The 18,781-nt window shown below is 43.3% G+C and overlaps 1 protein-coding gene across 3 annotated transcripts in view; it reads left to right on the top strand.

Moving 5' to 3' along the window:
* Positions 1-18,781, top strand: part of PDSS2 (decaprenyl diphosphate synthase subunit 2) — a 392,099-nt gene that overhangs the window by 363,148 nt on the left and 10,170 nt on the right. For all 3 annotated transcript variants that reach the window (XM_077289618.1, XM_077289619.1, XM_077289621.1), the window contains exons 7-8: positions 4,225-4,353; positions 9,558-9,593. In XM_077289618.1, the coding sequence (XP_077145733.1) occupies positions 4,225-4,353; positions 9,558-9,593 (165 nt within the window). The remainder of the gene's footprint in view (positions 1-4,224; positions 4,354-9,557; positions 9,594-18,781) is intronic.

Consider the following 18,781-nt stretch of genomic DNA (forward strand, 5'->3'; position numbering starts at 1 on the left):
ATGGACCTGCCCCCATCCCTCTGGATCACTGCGTTGAGAAACACGTGATGGTGTCTCCGCGGTGTTGGATGTTTTGATCTCCCCGAGGTCATTCATCCTTATGTTTATAGACTTTTCACTAGGCACTGCTCCTAATAGCCAGTTTCCTACTCCACACTGATGAGCGGCAAATACCCCGAAACAGCTGTCTGTGGATGGATACCATGTTTTGGCATAGGTGGTTTTCCTTTATTGGATGCTGCCCTTCCCGTGAAAGACCTGGCTATTTATTGCTTGCGTTGAGAAACACGTGATGGTGTCTCCTCGGCTTTTCTACATGCATTTGCATATTTCCCTTTAGGGATGGGGGCAGTGTTCTGGATCACTGCGTTGAGAAACACGTGATGGTGTCTCCGCGGTGTTGGATGTTTTGATCTTCCCGAGGTCATTCATCCTTATGTTTATATTACCTCATAAAGGGACACTGGTCAGAATTGTAAAAAACGGCCAGGTCATTAAGGTCAAAATAGGCTGGGTCATGAAGGGGTTAATCCATGTGTTGGTTACCCCAAACGTGTCTCTTTTTGTTTGTTGTTTTTAGTAGTGGTTTCTTGTCACGATTCACACCGTGCTCATGGATCCCAGCAGTATGTCAGGGATCCCGGGGAGGATACCTTTATCGTCCCCACTACTCACACCAATTTGTCACGAACTGGGGTTGTTTGGTTGCCCCTGGTTCCTTCTGAAGGGGATTTATCTATAACCCACTTCCCAGTTCCAGTTTGGAACTTGCAGCTCTCTGGCGCCCCCTTTACCCTCAGGTCAGATTAGGTCCTGCACCTAGGGTAATTAGTCGCCAGAAAGGCGGCCTGCTATGTACTGGCTATTGGGCACGATGCAGCGAGGGCGATGTAACTACTCCCACTTAGGCAGGAACAATAATTATCAATGCGGTCCATCGCTACAACGATTCCCAATTCCACAGAACAAGTATGCTGCCACCAGCTCCCCTTAAACGGGTCCGAAGCCAACCCAAATAAGTAGTGCAATTCACTTCAGAGGACACAGTTCGTAATGGAGCAGAAGAGACAAGCTAGCAATTAAATATTTTACTCCATTAAAAAGATAGGCAGTGTTTATAAAAAGATATTATAAAGGAGAGACGATCATATGTACAGTACAGATTACAAAATAAAATAGGGATTAAAATAGAAGATTACACTCACATTTTGCTTAAGTCATTGCGGGCTAACCATGCTGGTTGAGGATCCAGACATCACAGTGCATGACCAAGGGTCTTCATGGATTAAGGTCCCGGGCAAGAATGCAAGCCAGGCTAAATGCTAAAGGACTGGTTAATGATATGCACTGAGGCTCAGAGATATTTACATTTTCCAAGGTCTGAGACAAAAGAAATTCCTGAGTGAGAAGGGAGGGACAATGGGTGGCTTTGCAGGATTGGTCACCTGCAGTTTAAAGCCACACCCTGCTCACACACTAGCTTCAGGTTACCCAGTGTCTTGGCCATATGGCTTGTTTGTTGTTTTTCAGGGGGGAGAGAGAGAGAGGGGTGTCAAAGCTGCTGTGTGCATTCAGGACCATGGTCACATGTGCAAAAATCCCTCAGCTATGGTATTTTACATTATCGTGACAATTCTTTACAGCAATTTGACTTTAAACTTTTGCTTCTCCCAGCCTCCTCTGAAAAGTTGACCTTGAGATGTGTGTGCTAGTTGACGTCTGTGGATCATTTTATAAGAGCTGTTATCAGGAGTTCTGTCAATTTGTGTCTTCTTAGGCTGATAACTCTTATTAACTGCTGTGATATCCACTGCAGCTGAAATATTGCTTGGTCATTTTTCTGCTGGCAGTCCTCACAAGGGCCAGTTTCATGAGAGTAACTTAACAATACCTTCAAGGTTCTAGCAATTTTCCGGATTGACTGCGCATCATGTCTTGAAATAATGATTGACGGTTTTTCTCTTCCATTAGTTGAGTGGTTCTTGTCATATTCTGACTTATAACAGATGTGGAAGAAGACTCAGAACTATGTGAAGCTGTGTACTCTCACTGCCTCTTGAAAACACACAAAACACACCTGATAGTCACAAACACTTTCTGAAGGCGTGTGATTCCACAAATGAACACATGACTAGACAAACCTGTTGATTGTAAGCCATGTCAGGTGATTAACTGATGAAGGTACTTAAGATGAGTAATCCTGTCATTAGTGTGAAAGTACATTGAGGAATCTAAGGTATAAAACACATTCTGGTTTGTTTCATATGTTTCTTTACTTCTTTATGTTCCTTTGTGATTGTGCTGCCTTCATTATTAATTTATTATGTATACAATCCAATAAAAACTAAGAAAACAATTGCATTAATAGGTACTGCCAAACTTTCGACCAGTACTGTATGTTACTCAATTTTTTTTAGAAGTATGAAAATATTTTTGGGGGTTTTACAGTCTGTATGAAGTTTCAACCAACATCATTGCTAAGAAATCGTAACAGTACATGGCGAATATAGAAATGAGAAATGTCCTCCATAGCAAGTCTCAATATATACTTACAGTGTTTTGCTCTTTCAGGATTGCTGTTCAATTTACCACAAGAATTGCAAGCTTTCTTAAGGTACCTTCACACGAAACGACATCGCTAGCGATCCGTGACGTTGCAGCGTCCTGGCTAGCGATATCGTTTCGTTTGACACGCAGCAGCGATCAGGATCCTGCTGTGATGTCGCTGGTGGCTGAATAAAGTCCAGAACTTTATTTGGTCGTCCGATCGCTGTGTATCGTTGTGTTTGAAAGCAAAAGCAACGATACCAGCGATATTTTACACTGGTAACCAGGGTAAACATCGGGTTACCAAGCGCAGGGCCGCGCTTAGTAACCCGATGTTTACCCTGGTTACCAGCGTAAAAGTAAAAAAAACAAACAGCACATACTTACATGCGTCCCCCAGCGTCTGCTTCCTGACACTTACTGAGCGCCGGCACCTAAAGTGAAAGTGAAAGCACAGCGGTGACGTCACCGCTGTGCTGTTAGGGCCGGAGCTCAGTCAGTGTCAGGAAGAAGATGCTGGGGGACGCGCAGGTGAGCATGTACTGTTTGTTTTTTTTACTTTTACGCTGGTAACCAGGGTAAACATCGGGTTACTAAGCGCGGCCCTGCGCTTAGTAACCCGATGTTTACCCTGGTTACCCGGGGACCTCGGCATCGTTGGTCGCTGGAGAGCGGTCTGTGTGACAGCTCTCCAGCGATCAAACAGCGACGCTGCAGCGATCAGCATAGTTGTCGCTATCGCTGCAGCGTCGCTTCGTGTGAAGGTACCTTTAGTAATATTTTTAAAAAATAAAAATGAATTAAGGTACCGTCACACTAAGCAACGTCGCCAGCGATCTGTGACGTTGCAGCGTCCTAGGGAGCGATATCGCTGTATTTGACACGCAGCAGCGATCAGAATCCCGCTGTGAAATTGCTGGTCGCTGCTAGAAGGTCTGCACATTATTTGGTCGCTAGGTCGCCGTGTATCGCCGTGTTTGACAGCAAAAGCAACCATACCAGCGATATTTTACACTGGTAACCAGGGTAAACATCGGGTTACTAAGCGCAGGGCCGCGCTTAGTAACCCGATGTTTACCCTGGTTACCAGCGTAAAAGTTAAAAAAACAAACAGCACATACTCACCAGCGCGTCCCCCAGCCTCTGCTTCCTGACACTGACTGAGCGCCGGCCCTAAACTGAAAGTGAAAGCACAGCGGTGACGTCACCGCTGTGCTGTTAGGGCCGGAGCTCAGTCAGTGTCAGGAAGCAGAGGCTGGGGGACGCGCTGGTGAGTATGTGCTGTTTGTTTTTTTAACTTTTACGCTGGTAACCAGGGTAAACATCGGGTTACTAAGCGCGGCCCTGCGCTTAGCAACCCGATGCTTACCCTGGTTACCCGGGGACCTCGGCATCGTTGGTCGCTGGAGAGCGGTCTGTGTGACAGCTCTCCAGCGACCAAACAGCGACGCTGCAGCGATCGGCATCGCTGTCGCTATCGCTGCAGCGTCGCTTAATGTGACGGTACCTTTAGTCTGCTTCAAGTTCCCAAGTCTCTTGCAATGTTTGCTAACATTTCAGATTGAAGGGTCTATTACAATGGTGCTTGATGTTCAGGCAATGCACCCAGTACTTTGTTAAATTTGACAAGATGGATTGTGATCATGACTGGAACCTTGTTTGGTAATTGTATTTCAGCTGAATTCAGACTTGCAACCGTTTGTGAATGGGAAGCACAGTGGCACATCTTTCAGCTTGAACTCTGCCCCGGCTGTCCTCCACCAGGAGTTTATAGGAAGAGAGGTGTGGATGGAGCAGGTCAAACAGGTAACTGTTTCTGGTTGTGTGATGCTCCTGTTGAAACTGACAGCATTTACCTCTTCATGTCTTACATAAATAATTGAAAGAATTGATCTCATCTGTTATATTATTTACCAGCATAAATGATTTATATAGCGCGCACATTTCTGTTTCGGCTAACAAAGTTGTAATTGCATAAAAGGTAGTAACAACAGCATGAGTAATTACATAAAAGGTAGTAACAACAGCATGAGTAATTACATAAAAGGTAGTAACAACAGCATGAGTAAACCACTTAAAACCTTGGTCTTTGCAACCAATTATTTTCTAAAAATTAAGCAACTTAAAATGTATTTATTAAAAATGACCAGTTGCATTGTGCCCCCAGGTCTTACACATCCCCATGCTAACATTCTGCAGTCACACTGTTTTTGTTCGTACTCAGATTCCTATTAAATAAAGTACCGGTAAGTGAATTACTGCTGCTTGACCTATGGGCAGTAAGAATCAGAGCCTGACTGCACGATTGCAATCCGGTATGTTTTTATAACATAGAGTAAAGAATTGGATTTATCAAACATTGCACTGGTTAATTTACACGTCACTCCCATGTGTGTTCAAAGGGAGAAACCTGTCAATCACATGGAGTGATGTGAGATGAAGTTGTCCGGGGCAGTGCCAAACTAGTCCGATCTTTGGCCCTGATTCATCAACGTGTTTACCCCAGAATTCTGGTGTAAAACACCTTCACATGTTGCACAATGAAGTTGCAAAAACAAATTGCAACTTTTGGCATTTTTTATTTTACAGCAATTTCACATCAGTTTTTGCCAGCTTTACCAAAATCGGCATCCATATGAAACATTAAAAGTTGCAGTGTACATAATGCCTTGACTGGAGGAATGTTTCTGGTGAGGTGCACGGAGGCGAACACCAGTGATAAGATTTGTCACATTCATTAGGTGGAGTGCACCCCCTAATGAATTCAATGCATCTTATTTCGGGCATGCATGTCATTTAAACTGGCATACGAAATGCCAGTCTAAATGAATCAGGGACCATTTTTTCCTCTGAAGCACCAGAGCACTTCAGAGAAAAACATGTCTTGCTGCAGTCATGCAGCCAGGCTCTAGTTCATTCTGCCCATGGCCTGGGCAGCAAGAATTAGCTGACAGGTTTCCCTTAACATACATTTAATCAGAAGTAGGGCACAGATGGAAGTGAGCATAGCCACAAAATCAAATACACAGGGTCTGTTACTGTCACGGGTGTGTCAGAAGCTGCAGATAGTCACACAGCATCTGGCTGCAGAAGGTCTCTGCGGTTTGCTTTGCAGACGCCTTCCTAGTCCTTCTGACTCTTGGACCCAGTGGCAATCTCCCCCCTGCTCTAATTGACACACCTGGACCTGGGTGTTTATAGACTTCCTGGCTGCTTCTGGGACTCGCCGATGATATTTCCATTTCCCCCTGTTGAGGCTTGTAGCTATAGCAGTCGGCTATCTTCCTTTTTCGTGCTGTTGGAGGACTGTATTTGGTGCTATAGTATCTCTCTGAGTCTACTCAAGATAAGTGTCAGGCAGGGATAACGTTCCTGCTTGGCGATAGGTGCAGAACCTATATAGGGACGTTTAGGGCAGACAAGGTGACTTTAGATCTGCCTAGGGGTCTCAACTCCCCTCTTCCTTAGTGTTGGGCTCCCTTCCCCTCATCCCTTCGTGTTACACTTTCCCACATTTTGCGTGACAATTACCATGGCAACACATAGATCTCCTTAGGAACTGAAAACATAAAACGATGCTATTAAGGCTTTGGAATAGTTGTCAACTTTAATATTAGATGCATTTAACTTCCAATGTACATCATAATTGAAGCTGTGCACTGGTAAGTATATGTTAATAATATAGTTCATAATAACCACAGGAAGGTTGTTCTGCCTGCTATAAGAATTTATGCACTTGTATTATAATTAATTATATGTGTGTGTATATGTATTAATATACTCCTCTACCGCCTCTTTCCGGGAACCAGTGCCATCCTTCTCTTCTGAGTGTCACCTTCGCTCTGCAGACTCCTCCAGGTCACACTGCGCTCTGGGTGATCCGGAAGTGATTTTTACCATGTAAGTCTATGGATCGTAAGAGCGAGGCTCAATAGACTTCCAATGTACAGTCATGGACAAAAATTTTGAGAATGAGACAAATATTAATTTTTCCAAAGTCTACTGCTTCATTTTTTCTAATGGCAATTTGCATATACTCCTGAATGTCAGAGTGATCAGCTTAACAGCAATTACTGTACTTGCAAAGTCAATATTTGCCCAGAAAATGAACTTTAACCCCCAAAACACATTTCAACATCATTGCAGTCCTGCCTTAAAAGGAGCAGCTAACATCGTTTTAGTGATTGATCCATTAACACAGGTGTGGGTGTTGATGAGGACAGGGCTGGCGATCAATCAGTCATGATTAAGAAAGAATGACATCACTGGACACTTTAAAAGGAGGCTGGTGCTTGGTATCATTGTTTCTCTTCAGTTAACCATGGTTATCTCTAAAGAAACACGTGCAGCCATCATTGCACTGCACAAAAATGGCCTAACAGGGAAGAGTATCGCAGCTACAAAGATTGCACCTCAGTCAACAATCTATCGCATCATCAAGAACTTCAAGGAGAGAGCTTCCATTGTTGTCAAAAAGGCTCCAGGGCGCCCAAGAAAGACCAGCAAGCCCCAGGACCGTATCTTAAAACTGTTTCAGCTGCGGGATCGGACTACCAGCAGTGCCGAGCTTGCTCAGGAATGGCAGCAGGCTGGTGTGAGTGCTTCTGCATGCACTGTGAGGCGGAGACTCTTTGAGCAAGGCCTGGTTTCAAGGAGGGCAGCAAAGAAGCCACTTCTCTCCCGAAAAAACATCAGGGACCGACTGATATTCTGCAAAAGGTACAGGGAGTGGACTGCTGAGGACTGGGGCAAAGTCATTTTCTCTGATGAATCCCCTTTTCGATTGTTTGGGACATCTGGAAAACAGCTTATTCGGAGAAGAAGAGGTGAGCGCTACCACCAGTCTTGTCTCATGCCAACTGTAAAGCATCCTGAAACCATTCATGTGTGGGGTTGCTTCTCAGCCAAGGGAATCGGCTCACTCACAGTCTTGCCTAAAAACACAGCCATGAATAAAGAATGGTACCAGAATGTCCTCCAAGAGGAACTTCTCCCAACCGTCCAAGAGCAGTTTGGCGCCCAACAATGCCTTTTCCAGCATGATGGAGCACCTTGCCATAAAGCAAAGGTGATAACTAAATGGCTCATGGAACAAAACATAGAGATTTTGGGTCCATGGCCTGGAATCTCCCCAGATCTTAATCCCATTGAGAACTTGTGGTCAATCATCAAGAGACGGGTGGACAAACAAAAACCAAAAAATTCTGGCAAAATGCAAGCATTGATTATGCAAGAATGGACTGCTATCAGTCAGGATTTGGTCCAGAAGTTGATTGAGAGCATGCCAGGGAGAATTGCAGAGGTCTTGAAGAAGAAGGGTCAACACTGCAAATATTGACTTGCTGCATTAACTCATTCTAACTGTCAATATAACCTATTGGTACTCATAATATGATTGCAATTATATTTCTGTATGTGATATAAACATCAGACAAACACTAATAAAAACCAGAGGGCAGCAGATCATGTGAAAATATAATTTTGGTGTCATTCTCAAAACTTTTGGCCATGACTGTAGAAGAGACTTCCTGTTCACATTTAGAGTGTAGAATGAGTCAGACTGAAGAGAGGTGACGACATTTTAGAAGAGAAGAATGGCTCTTGATTTCGTAGAGAGCAGCAGGAGGTGAGTGTATTAATACATTCACACTATTCTACATGCAAATATACACACACAGTCAATATATTAAAAAATAACTTAGTGGGAGTGCATCTTTAACAAGCCAACTCCAATCTCTTTTGTATTGCTGTCATATAAAAAGTATGAATTTTATGTAGTTTATAAATTGATTGTAAAAACATGTTTTTTTTATTTATTTTTTTAGTTATCTGAAAGCAAACTAATAATGGCCCATAAAGGACTTTAAGCATGATATATAAATTTATCAGGCATCTAAAACATCCTTGATCTCAACTGCTGTGTTCAAATTATTGAGTTTATTTTTCTATTTTTAAATCATCCACTTTAGTTGCATTTTAAAATAATAAGGCTCTGTTCACACTGTACGCAGTGTGCTGTCACCAATCACAGCATACACTCACCGGCCACTTTATTAGGTACACCATGCTAGTAACGGGTTGGACCCCCTTTTGCCTACAGAACTGCCTCAATTCTTCGTGGCATAGATTCAACAAGGTGCTGGAAGCATTCCTCAGAGATTTTGGTCCATATTGACATGATGGCATCACACAGTTGCCGCAGATTTGTCGGCTGCACATCCCAAAGATGCTCCATACAAGGCAGGATGGATCCATGCTTTCATGTTGTTTACGCCAAATTCTGACCCTACCATCCGAATGTCGCAGCAGAAATCGAGACTCATCAGACCAAGCAACGTTTTTCCAATCTTCTACTGTCCAATTTCGATGAGCTTGTACAAATTGTAGCCTCAGTTTCCTGTTCTTAGCTGAAAGGAGTGGTACCCGGTGTGGTCTTCTGCTGCTGTAGCCCATCTTCCTCAAAGTTCGACGCACTGTGTGTTCAGAGATGCTCTTAGGCCTACCTTGGTTGTAACGGGTGGCGATTTGAGTCACTGTTGCCTTTCTATCAGCTCAAACCAGTCTGCCCATTCTCCTCTGACCTCTGGCATCAACAAGGCATTTCCGCCCACAGAACTGCCGCTCACTGGATTTTTTTTCTTTTTCGGACCATTCTCTGTAAACCCTAGAGATGGTTGTGCGTGAAAATCCCAGTAGATCAGCAGTTTCTGAAATACTCAGACCAGCCCTTCTGGCACCAACAACCATGCCACGTTCAAAGGCACTCAAATCACCTTTCTTCCCCATACTGATGCTCGGTTTGAACTGCAGGAGATTGTCTTGACCATGTCTACATGCCTAAATGCACTGAGTTGCCGCCATGTGATTGGCTGATTAGAAATTAAGTGTTAACAAGAAGTTGGACAGGTGTACCTAATAAAGTGGCCAGTGAGTGTAGATGTACACTTCTGACAACTCTGTTCACATTTAAATACAATGTTTTCTAATATAACTTGTCTTCTTTTTTTTAGGCTCAACTAAAAGGAAACCTGATTGATTTAGCAAAGGTTAGTATATGTAAAAATCCTACTTATTCACTTAAATAATAATTTACCTGAAACAAACTCCAACAAAGTGTCACCCTGTTATATATTATTATTATTATTTTTTGTTATAGCGCCATTTATTCCATGGCGCTTTACATGTGAGGAGGGGTATACATAATAAAAACAAGTACAATAATCTTAAACAATACAAGTCATAACTGGTACAGGAGGAGAGAGGACCCTGCCCGCGAAGGCTCACAATCTACAAGGGATGGGTGAGAATACAGTAGGTGAGGATAGAGCTGGTCATGCAGCGGTTTGGTCGATCGGTGGTTACTGCAGGTTGTAGGCTTGTCGGAAGAGGTGGGTCTTCAGGTTCTTTTTGAAGATTTTGATGGTAGGCGAGAGTCTGATGTGTTGTGGTAGAGGGTTCCAGAGTAGGGGTGATACGCGAGAGAAATCTTGTATACGATTGTGGGAAGAGGAGATAAGAGGGAAGTAGAGAAGGAGATCTTGTGAGGATCGGAGGTTGCATGTAAGTAAGTACCGGGAGACGAGATCACAGATGTATGGAGGAGACAGGTTGTGGATGGCTTTGTACGTCATGGTTAGGGTTTTGTACTAGAGTCTCTGGGCAATGGGGAGCCAGTGAAGGGATTGACAGAGGGGAGAGGCCGGTGAATAGCGGGGGGACAGGTGGATTAATCGGGCAGCAGAGTTTAGAATAGATTGGAGGGGTGCGAGAGTGTTCAAGGGGAGGCCACAGAGCAGGAGGTTGCAGTAGTCAAGGCGAGAGATGATGAGGGCATGAACTAGGGTTTTTGCAGATTCTTGGTTGAGGAATGAACGGATTCGTGAAATATTTTTGAGTTGAAGTTGGCAGGAAGTGAAAAGGGCTTGGATATGTGGTTTGAAGGAGAGATCAGCGTCAAGGATTACCTCGAGGCAGCGAGCTTGTGGGACTGGGGAGAGTGGGCAGCCATTTACTGTAATGGTTAGGTTCGTTGGGGGGGTCGCGTGAGATGGGGGAAAGATGATTAATTCTGTTTTGTCCATGTTAAGTTTCAGAAATCTAGCGGAGAAGAAGGATGAAATAGTGGACAGACATTGAGGGATTCTGGTTAGTAGGGAGGTGATATCCGGTCCAGAGATGTAGATCTGTTTGTCATCAGCATAGAGGTGATACTGAAAGCCATGAGATTCTATGAGCTGTCCCAGGCCAAAGGTGTAAATGGAGAAGGGCAGGGGCCCAAGGACTGAACCTTGTGGGACTCCGACAGATAGGGGGCGAGGTGAGGAGGTGGTGTGTGAGTGGGAGACGCTGAATGTCCGGTCTGTCAGGTATGATGAGATCCAGGATAGGGCCAAGTCTGTGATGCCAAGGGATGAGAGGGTCTGTAATAATAGGGAATGGTCCACTGTGTCAAAGGCAGCTGACAGGTCGAGGAGGAGGAGGACAGAGTAGTGTCGCTTGCTCAGAGGGAGCAAGAAGAGAGATGGGAGGACAGTTCAAGGTAAACGTGTTGTACCAGTAGTTTGGAGGCATAAGGGAGAAGTGATATAGGGCGATAGCTAGATACAGAGGATGGGTCAAGAGAGGGCTTTTTGAGGATAGGTGTGATGGAGGCATGTTTAAAGCTTGAGGGGAAAACACCAGTTGTTAGTGATAGATTGAAGAGATGGGTTAGGGTTGGGATGAAGACTGTGGTGAGGTTTGGGATGAGGTGGGATGGGAGTGGGTCAAGTGCACAGGTGGTGAGATGCGATCTTGAGAGTAGAGTGGAGAGTTGATCTTCTGTAATGGTGGAGAAGTTGGTTTTGGAGGTGGAGGGCTGGGAAGTCGGGAGGAAGGGCTCTGGGGGTTGTTGACCAAAACTGTCTCTGATGCTATCAATCTTCTGCTTGAAAAATGAGGCAAAGTCTTCAGCGGAGATAAGTGGGGAGGGAGGAGGTGCTGGGGGACGGAGGAGAGAATTGAAGGTGTTGAATAACGGTTTAGGGTTGTGAGACGGAGGATATGAGAGATGAGAAGTAGGTTTGTTTAGCTGTGGCGAGTGTGGTCTTGAAAGTAGTGAGGGACTGTTTGAATACGATGAAGTGCTCGTTGGAGTGGGATCTTTTCCATCTGCGCTCAGCAGCCCTGGAAGCTCGCCTCAGTTCTTTGGTCAAGCTGGTGTGCCAGGGCTGTCTGTTGATTTTGCGAGCTTTGGTATGTGTAAGTGGGGCAGCAGATTCCAAAGCTACAGCTATTGTGGTGTTATATAGAGCGGCAGCGTCATCCGCATTGTGTATGGAACTTATGTCTGTGAGAGGGAGGAGGGATTCAGAGAATGAATGTAGGTCAAGATGTTTAAGATTTCTGCGAGGGTGTGAAAGTTTGTGGGGTGGGGATTGTAGACATGGAGTGGAGAGAGATGAGAATGTGAGAAGGTTGTGGTCAGAGAGTGGAAGAGGTGAGTTAGAGAGGTTAGATAGGGAGCAGAGGCAGGTGAAGATGAGGTCCAGTGTGTGACTATCTTTGTGAGTGGCTGCAGAAGACCATTGAGTGAGGCCGAAGGAGGAAGTGAGAGATAGAAGTTTAGTGGCAGCTGAGAGGGAAGTGTCAATGGGGATGTTGAAATCGCCCATGATGATAGTGGGGATGTCCGTAGAAAGGAAATGAAGTAGCCAGGTGGTGAAGTGGTCAAAGAAAGTGGTGGCTGGCCCTGGGGGGCAGTAAATGGCAGCCAGTTGGAGGTTGGAGGGGGAGTAGATGCGCACAGAGTGCACCTCAAAGGAAGGGAGGGTAACAGAGGGTGGCAGTGGGATTGGGGTGAAGGAGCAGTTATCTGACAGGAGAAAACCAACTCCTCCGCCATGCTTGCTGCTGGGGCGGGGTGTGTGAGAAAGGTGGAAGCCACCGTAAGAGAGTGCAGCAGGGGAGGCTGTGTCAGAAGGGGTGAGCCAGGTTTCGGTGATGGCAATATATAAATATGATGCCTATGCAGCATCAATAGTAAAAGATAGAATGTTAAAAATAATTTTAAAAAATATATATATATATGGTTGTTCTCACCTTCCGACAGCCCCCGATCTCCTCAGCGGTGCTCCCGGTACGTTCCGTTCGCGCTTTGCGCGAAGAACCTTTGTGACGTTACGGTCGCGTGACCGCGGCGTCATCTCAGGTGATTCGCGCAATGCATCCCTGGGAACGGAAGCCGCTGCGTGCACCGCTGAGAGGCGGGAGGACTCCGGGGGCCATCAGATGGTAAGTATATCCTTATTTTTTATTTTCATTGTTTTTTTTACAGGGGTATTGTGGGAGAGTTTCCTCTCCTCCAGACCCTGGGTACCATCCGCACATGAAGCGCTCACTTTACGCATGGTGGGCAAAGCCACATGCGTAAAGTGAGCGTTACAATGCAATCCTATGGTGGCGGAATCGCCGTGATTCTGCAGAAATAATGAACATGCTGCGGATTTTAAAGCTATGTGATTCCGCAGCGGGAAAATCCACAGCATTGGCACAGCAACTGCGGAATCCCATAGGATTGCATGGGAATGCGTTTTTAAGCGTTTCTGCTGTGGCAAAAAACGCGGCAGAAATGCATAAAAAGCGCAACGTGGGCACACAGCCTAAAGATGCACTCCTATTAAGTTTTTCATTCATTAAGTGTGTATACTGTGTATGCATGTAATGTAGTGTGCATGTGCTCTCTTCAAGATGTGGAGCCGTTCTTCTACTCTTCTCAGTGATGTCTCCGCTCTTTAGACTAGCCGCTCACTGTATGATCCATGTGTGAGCCAGAAGTTTCTCTTACAATAAAAGTCTATGGAGCCTCATTCTGACGCTCCATAGACTTACATTGTGAAAGTCACTTATGTGTCTCGCTGCAATCTGTATGACCCAGACAGTTTGCAGATCGGTGACATCAGTCAGAAGAGTAGAAGAACGGCGCTAAATCCTGGAGATCCATCCATACATACCCCCCGGTCCAGGGTCAGAAACTGGTGAATCCCTGCAGCGCACAGTATGTGCTCTGGGGAGATTCATCAGTCTGCAGTCACACAGAGTGACTGCAGACTAATCAGTTTGGACTGGACAATCCCTTTAACTATAGCCAGGCCTTATAAACAACATGTATCATTTATCCACAGTGCAAGTGATAAATGTGTGATCACTGGGAGTCTGATACTGTGACCCTCACCAATTATGAGAAAAGCAGTTCCAAAATCCCATATGAATGTACAACATGCTTTAAGATAGCAACGTGACTCCTTCTCCAGTCTGTAGTTTTCTCTCCGATTCTATTATAAATCACAATTACCGTATCTTTATTGGAGAAAAGTTCTATGAAGATAACATTTGTAAAGTAGTAGACAGAGCAACAAATTCCACTGTGCGCAATGCTGTAGCTACAGTGCTACAATGACCAAGATCTCTTTCTACAAATGTAGTGTTTAACCCCTTCATGACCGCCGACTGTAAAAAATAAAAAAAAAAGGTGGTGGTTGCTGGACTTTGCACAGGGCCGAAGTTTACCTATGGCCAGCGGTCTTGCAGTGACGTTCCATACAGGAACAAGGTTTAAAGCAAAAATTGAAAATATTTTTTTTTAAAAAGTCACAAAATAAATAAAAAAATTTAAAAAAATATTAAACAAATGAAGTGTATTTCTGTAAAAACAAAATTAAACCAAGTGCATATATCTGGGACCACCTAATCTATAAAACAGTCACACTAGTTAACCCTTTCAGTGAATGCTGTAAAAAAAAAAAAAGTGCCCAAAAAATATGCTTTTTCATCATACCGCCGAACAAAAAGTTGCATAAAACACGATTAAAATGACAAATGTACGGTATATAAAACCGAAAAAAGAAATGGGCAACTGAGCTGAGTAAAAGATGTCAAATTTTTATTCATACAATATTATTTCCATAAATACACAAATACAATAAGACACAATTAAAAAAGGGGGAGCGACACCATAGTGCCACGTCCGTTAAGGAATAAATTATAGATGTAAATAAAGGTCAATTAAATTGAAAAAGGCAGCTCAATTGGGACAGGGCATACACTCTAAATAGACACTATTCAAAGAGATTATTCCATAAAAAGCACTCATTAATGACATAATCATGCCCATGTATACAGTCTCAGTACCATAATATTAGTCAAAAGAGGCTACACCTAGTTAAATAGTATAAATAATAAGTGGTAAGAATAATTTCTAAAATAAGTTGCAAAGTCAATAATTTACAATGAAATGCCTAGTGCTATAGTGCAAGCCGAGCATATATGCAGGTACATACCTAAACCGTGTATACATACTCAGTAATCACCATGTCAGTAAGAATAGGTATATATGTATAATCAATGGGGTAGTAGATAATGTAGCAAGACAATAATTTACAATAAAGTGCCTAGTGCCATAGTGCAAACTAAAAGTTCATATCTAAACCGTATGGATATATACAGAAAGACCACTATACTGATGTAGGATACATGTATATATAATCAATGATACAATCAATGGTATATCTGCCAAAATGCTGTTTGGATTGACCAAACTGTTAAAGATGTGGGAGAACGGAAACCCCGACGCACGTTTCGCACTCTGCTTCCTCGGGTATATAAAACTGGTATCACTGAAAATCTTGTCCAGCAAAAAAGCAAGCTGCCATACAGCTTCATCAACTGAGAAATAAAGCAGTTATACCGCTCAGAATATAAAGATGCAAAAACAATTGTTCTTTCTATAAAATAGTTTTAATTGTGTAATAGAGGGTAAACATAAAAAAATGATACAAATGTGGAAACACTGTAATCGTACTGACCCAAAGAATAAAGCTGCTTTATCAAGTTTACCACACGGTGAACTGCATTTAAAAAAAAAAAAAAAACTCAAAAAAACAATTCCTGAATTGCTGGTTTTTGCTCATTGTGCCTCCCAAAGATCGCAGTAAGGCTCGGCGTACGTTTATCCTGCGCTGAGTGCTAACACCTGGGTTCTGAATAGAAAGAGATCCAAAAATATTATGTGTCTGAATATGTTAGCAATAAAAACATCAACTCATCCCAATAAAAACAAGCCCTCAAGTTACTCTGGCTGCAGAAATGTAGAAAAATTATAGCTCTCAAAATATGGAGATGCAAAAAAAAAATTTTTTCTATAAAAAGTGATTTTTTTAGTGTGTGATAGCAGCCAATCAGAAAAAAAAATGAATCTGATATCGCTGTCATCGCACTGAACTGGAAAATAAAGTAGTATAATCACTTATGCCATACGAAAAATGGTGTAAAAAATAAATACAACCAATTATTGACCTGCTGTTGATTTGTTCATTCTGCCTCCAGCTTACAACGGAGTTTCCATGTAAATCTGTGAAATACATGATTCAGATGGAACTCCCAATGGGAAACTACCTACAGTCATGGCCAAAATTTTTGAGAATGACACCAAAATTATATTTTCACATGATCTGCTGCCCTCTGGTTTTTATTAGTGTTTGTCTGATGTTTATATCACATACAGAAATATAATTGCAATCATATTATGAGTACCAATAGGTTATATTGACAGTTAGAATGAGTTAATGCAGCAAGTCAATATTTGCAGTGTTGACCCTTCTTCTTCAAGACCTCTGCAATTCTCCCTGGCATGCTCTCAATCAACTTCTGGACCAAATCCTGACTGATAGCAGTCCATTCTTGCATAATCAATGCTTGCATTTTGCCTGAATTTGTTGTTTTTTGTTTGTCCACCCATTTCTTGATGATTGACCACAAGTTCTCAATGGGATTAAGATCTGGGGAGTTTCCAGGCCATGGACCCAAAATCTCTCTGTTTTGTTCCATGAGCCATTTAGTTATTACCTTTGCTTTATGGCAAGGTGCTCCATCATGCTGGAAAAGGCAATGTTGGGCGCCAAACTGCTCTTGGACGGTTGGGAGAAGTTGCTCTTGGAGGACATTCTGGTACCATTCCTTATTCATGGCTGTGTTTTTAGGCAAGACTGTGAGTGAGCCGATTCCCTTGGCTGAGAAGCAACCCCACACATGAATGGTTTCAGGATGCTTTACAGTTGGCATGAGACAAGACTGGTGGTAGCGCTCACCTCTTCTTCTCCGAATAAGCTGTTTTCCAGATGTCCCAAACTATCGAAAAGGGGATTCATCAGAGAAAACGACTTTGCCCCAGTCCTCAGCAGTCCACTCCCTGTACCTTTTGCAGAATATCAGTCGGTCCCTGATGTTTTTTCGGGAGAGAAGTGGCTTCTTTGCTGCCCTCCTTGAAACCAGGCCTTGCTCAAAGAGTCTCCGCCTCACAGTGCGTGCAGAAGCACTCACACCAGCCTGCTGCCATTCCTGAGCAAGCTCGGCACTGCTGGTAGTCCGATCCCGCAGCTGAAACAGTTTTAAGATACGGTCCTGGCGCGTTCTGGTCTTTCTTGGGCGCCCTGGAGCCGTTTGACAACAATGGAAGCTCTCTCCTTGAAGTTCTTGATGATGCGATAGATTGTTGACTGAGGTGCAATCTTTGTAGCTGCGATACTCTTCCCTGTTAGGCCATTTTTGTGCAGTGCAATGATGGCTGCACGTGTTTCTTTAGAGATAACCATGGTTAACTGAAGAGAAACAATGATACCAAGCACCAGCCTCCTTTTAAAGTGTCCAGTGATGTCATTCTTACTTAATCATGACTGATTGATCGCTAGCCCTGTCCTCATCAACACCCACACCTGTGTTAATGGATCAATCACTAAAACGATGTTAGCTGCTCCTTTTAAGGCAGGACTGCAATGATGTTGAAATGTGTTTTGGGGGTTAAAGTTCATTTTCTGGGCAAATATTGACTTTGCAAGTACAGTAATTGCTGTTAAGCTGCTCACTCTGACATTCAGGAGTATATGCAAATTGCCATTAGAAAAAATGAAGCAGTAGACTTTTGAAAAATGAATATTTGTCTCATTCTCAAAATTTTTGTCCATGACTGTATAATGAGGTAGTCATCTTGGATGTTGCCTGGCTTATCATCTGGTGGTATCAGTCTTTTAAGCTTGCATAAAAGCGCAGTCCGCCACAGTTTTGTGCACCTCTAAAAAGAAGGACACTGCTGAACAGATGAAATACAGATTAACTCTGCTGCTTCATTATAGTGAATGGATCCCTCATGGATTTCCTCTGCATCATGTCATTTGGAGATTTAGATGGAAACACCAATGTAAGTGCTCAGCGTTAGAGCATAGGATAAATGTGATCCAAAATTATACTAATAAAAGCTTCAACTCTGTCCACAAAAAAAGTCCCAAAATCTGTCAATGGAAACATAGGGGGCTTTCACTTTACTGGTGGTAGCACAACGGCTCTGGAAAAGTGCTACTGCTCCCCCGCCCACCCCCAAAAAGTAAAATTAAAATTTAGAAAATTAAGCACTCCCAAATCAAAATTCTCCTCTCCTTTTTGAACACCACAGTGTGCCTAAACCATATTTAACGTCCATATGTTTGGCATTTCTGTAGCGATGAGAGCCCGCTTAATTTCTGGGGTGCATATCACCAGAAGTAAGAGCTGGGCATAATGTATGGGAACTACAACGTACTGGGCACTACAATGTACTGACACTACAATGGCAGATTTGCAATTTTCACTCAGCAGCATCCATAGCTGCTTATTTCTAGAAAACACTCATGGAATCAAAATCGTCACTATACCTGGAGATAAATTCCCAAAAGGGGTGTACTTGGCATGGGGTTCTGCTCTTCTGGCACTTAGGGCCTCTGTATATGGAGTACACAAAGTATTCGATGAAATTTGTTTTTCAAAAGTCAAATAGTGCTGCTTCCCTCCCAAGTCTCCCCATGTGGCCATGCAGTATTGTACAGCCGCATATGGGTATTGCCATGTTTAGCTGAAATTGTGTGACAAATTTTGGTGCCATTTTTACCCATTCGCCCTTGTGAGAATACAAAATCGAGGGCTAAAGCATATTTTTGTGTTGTAAATATGTAATTATTTTTTCTTCACTGCCCATTAGTATTTAAATTCTGTGACACTCTGTGATGATTTCATCACTGCTCCTTAGATGAATTGAGAGGTGTAGTTTGTGAAATGAGGTAACTTATGGGGAATTCTGCTGTTCTGGGATCTCAGGGGCTCTGCCAATGTGTCATAGAACCCGCAAACCATAACAGCAAAATCTGCATTCCGATATGGTGCTCCTTCCCTG

Source organism: Ranitomeya variabilis, chromosome 2, assembly GCF_051348905.1.
Source record: "Ranitomeya variabilis isolate aRanVar5 chromosome 2, aRanVar5.hap1, whole genome shotgun sequence".
Classification (NCBI taxonomy): domain Eukaryota; kingdom Metazoa; phylum Chordata; class Amphibia; order Anura; family Dendrobatidae; genus Ranitomeya; species Ranitomeya variabilis.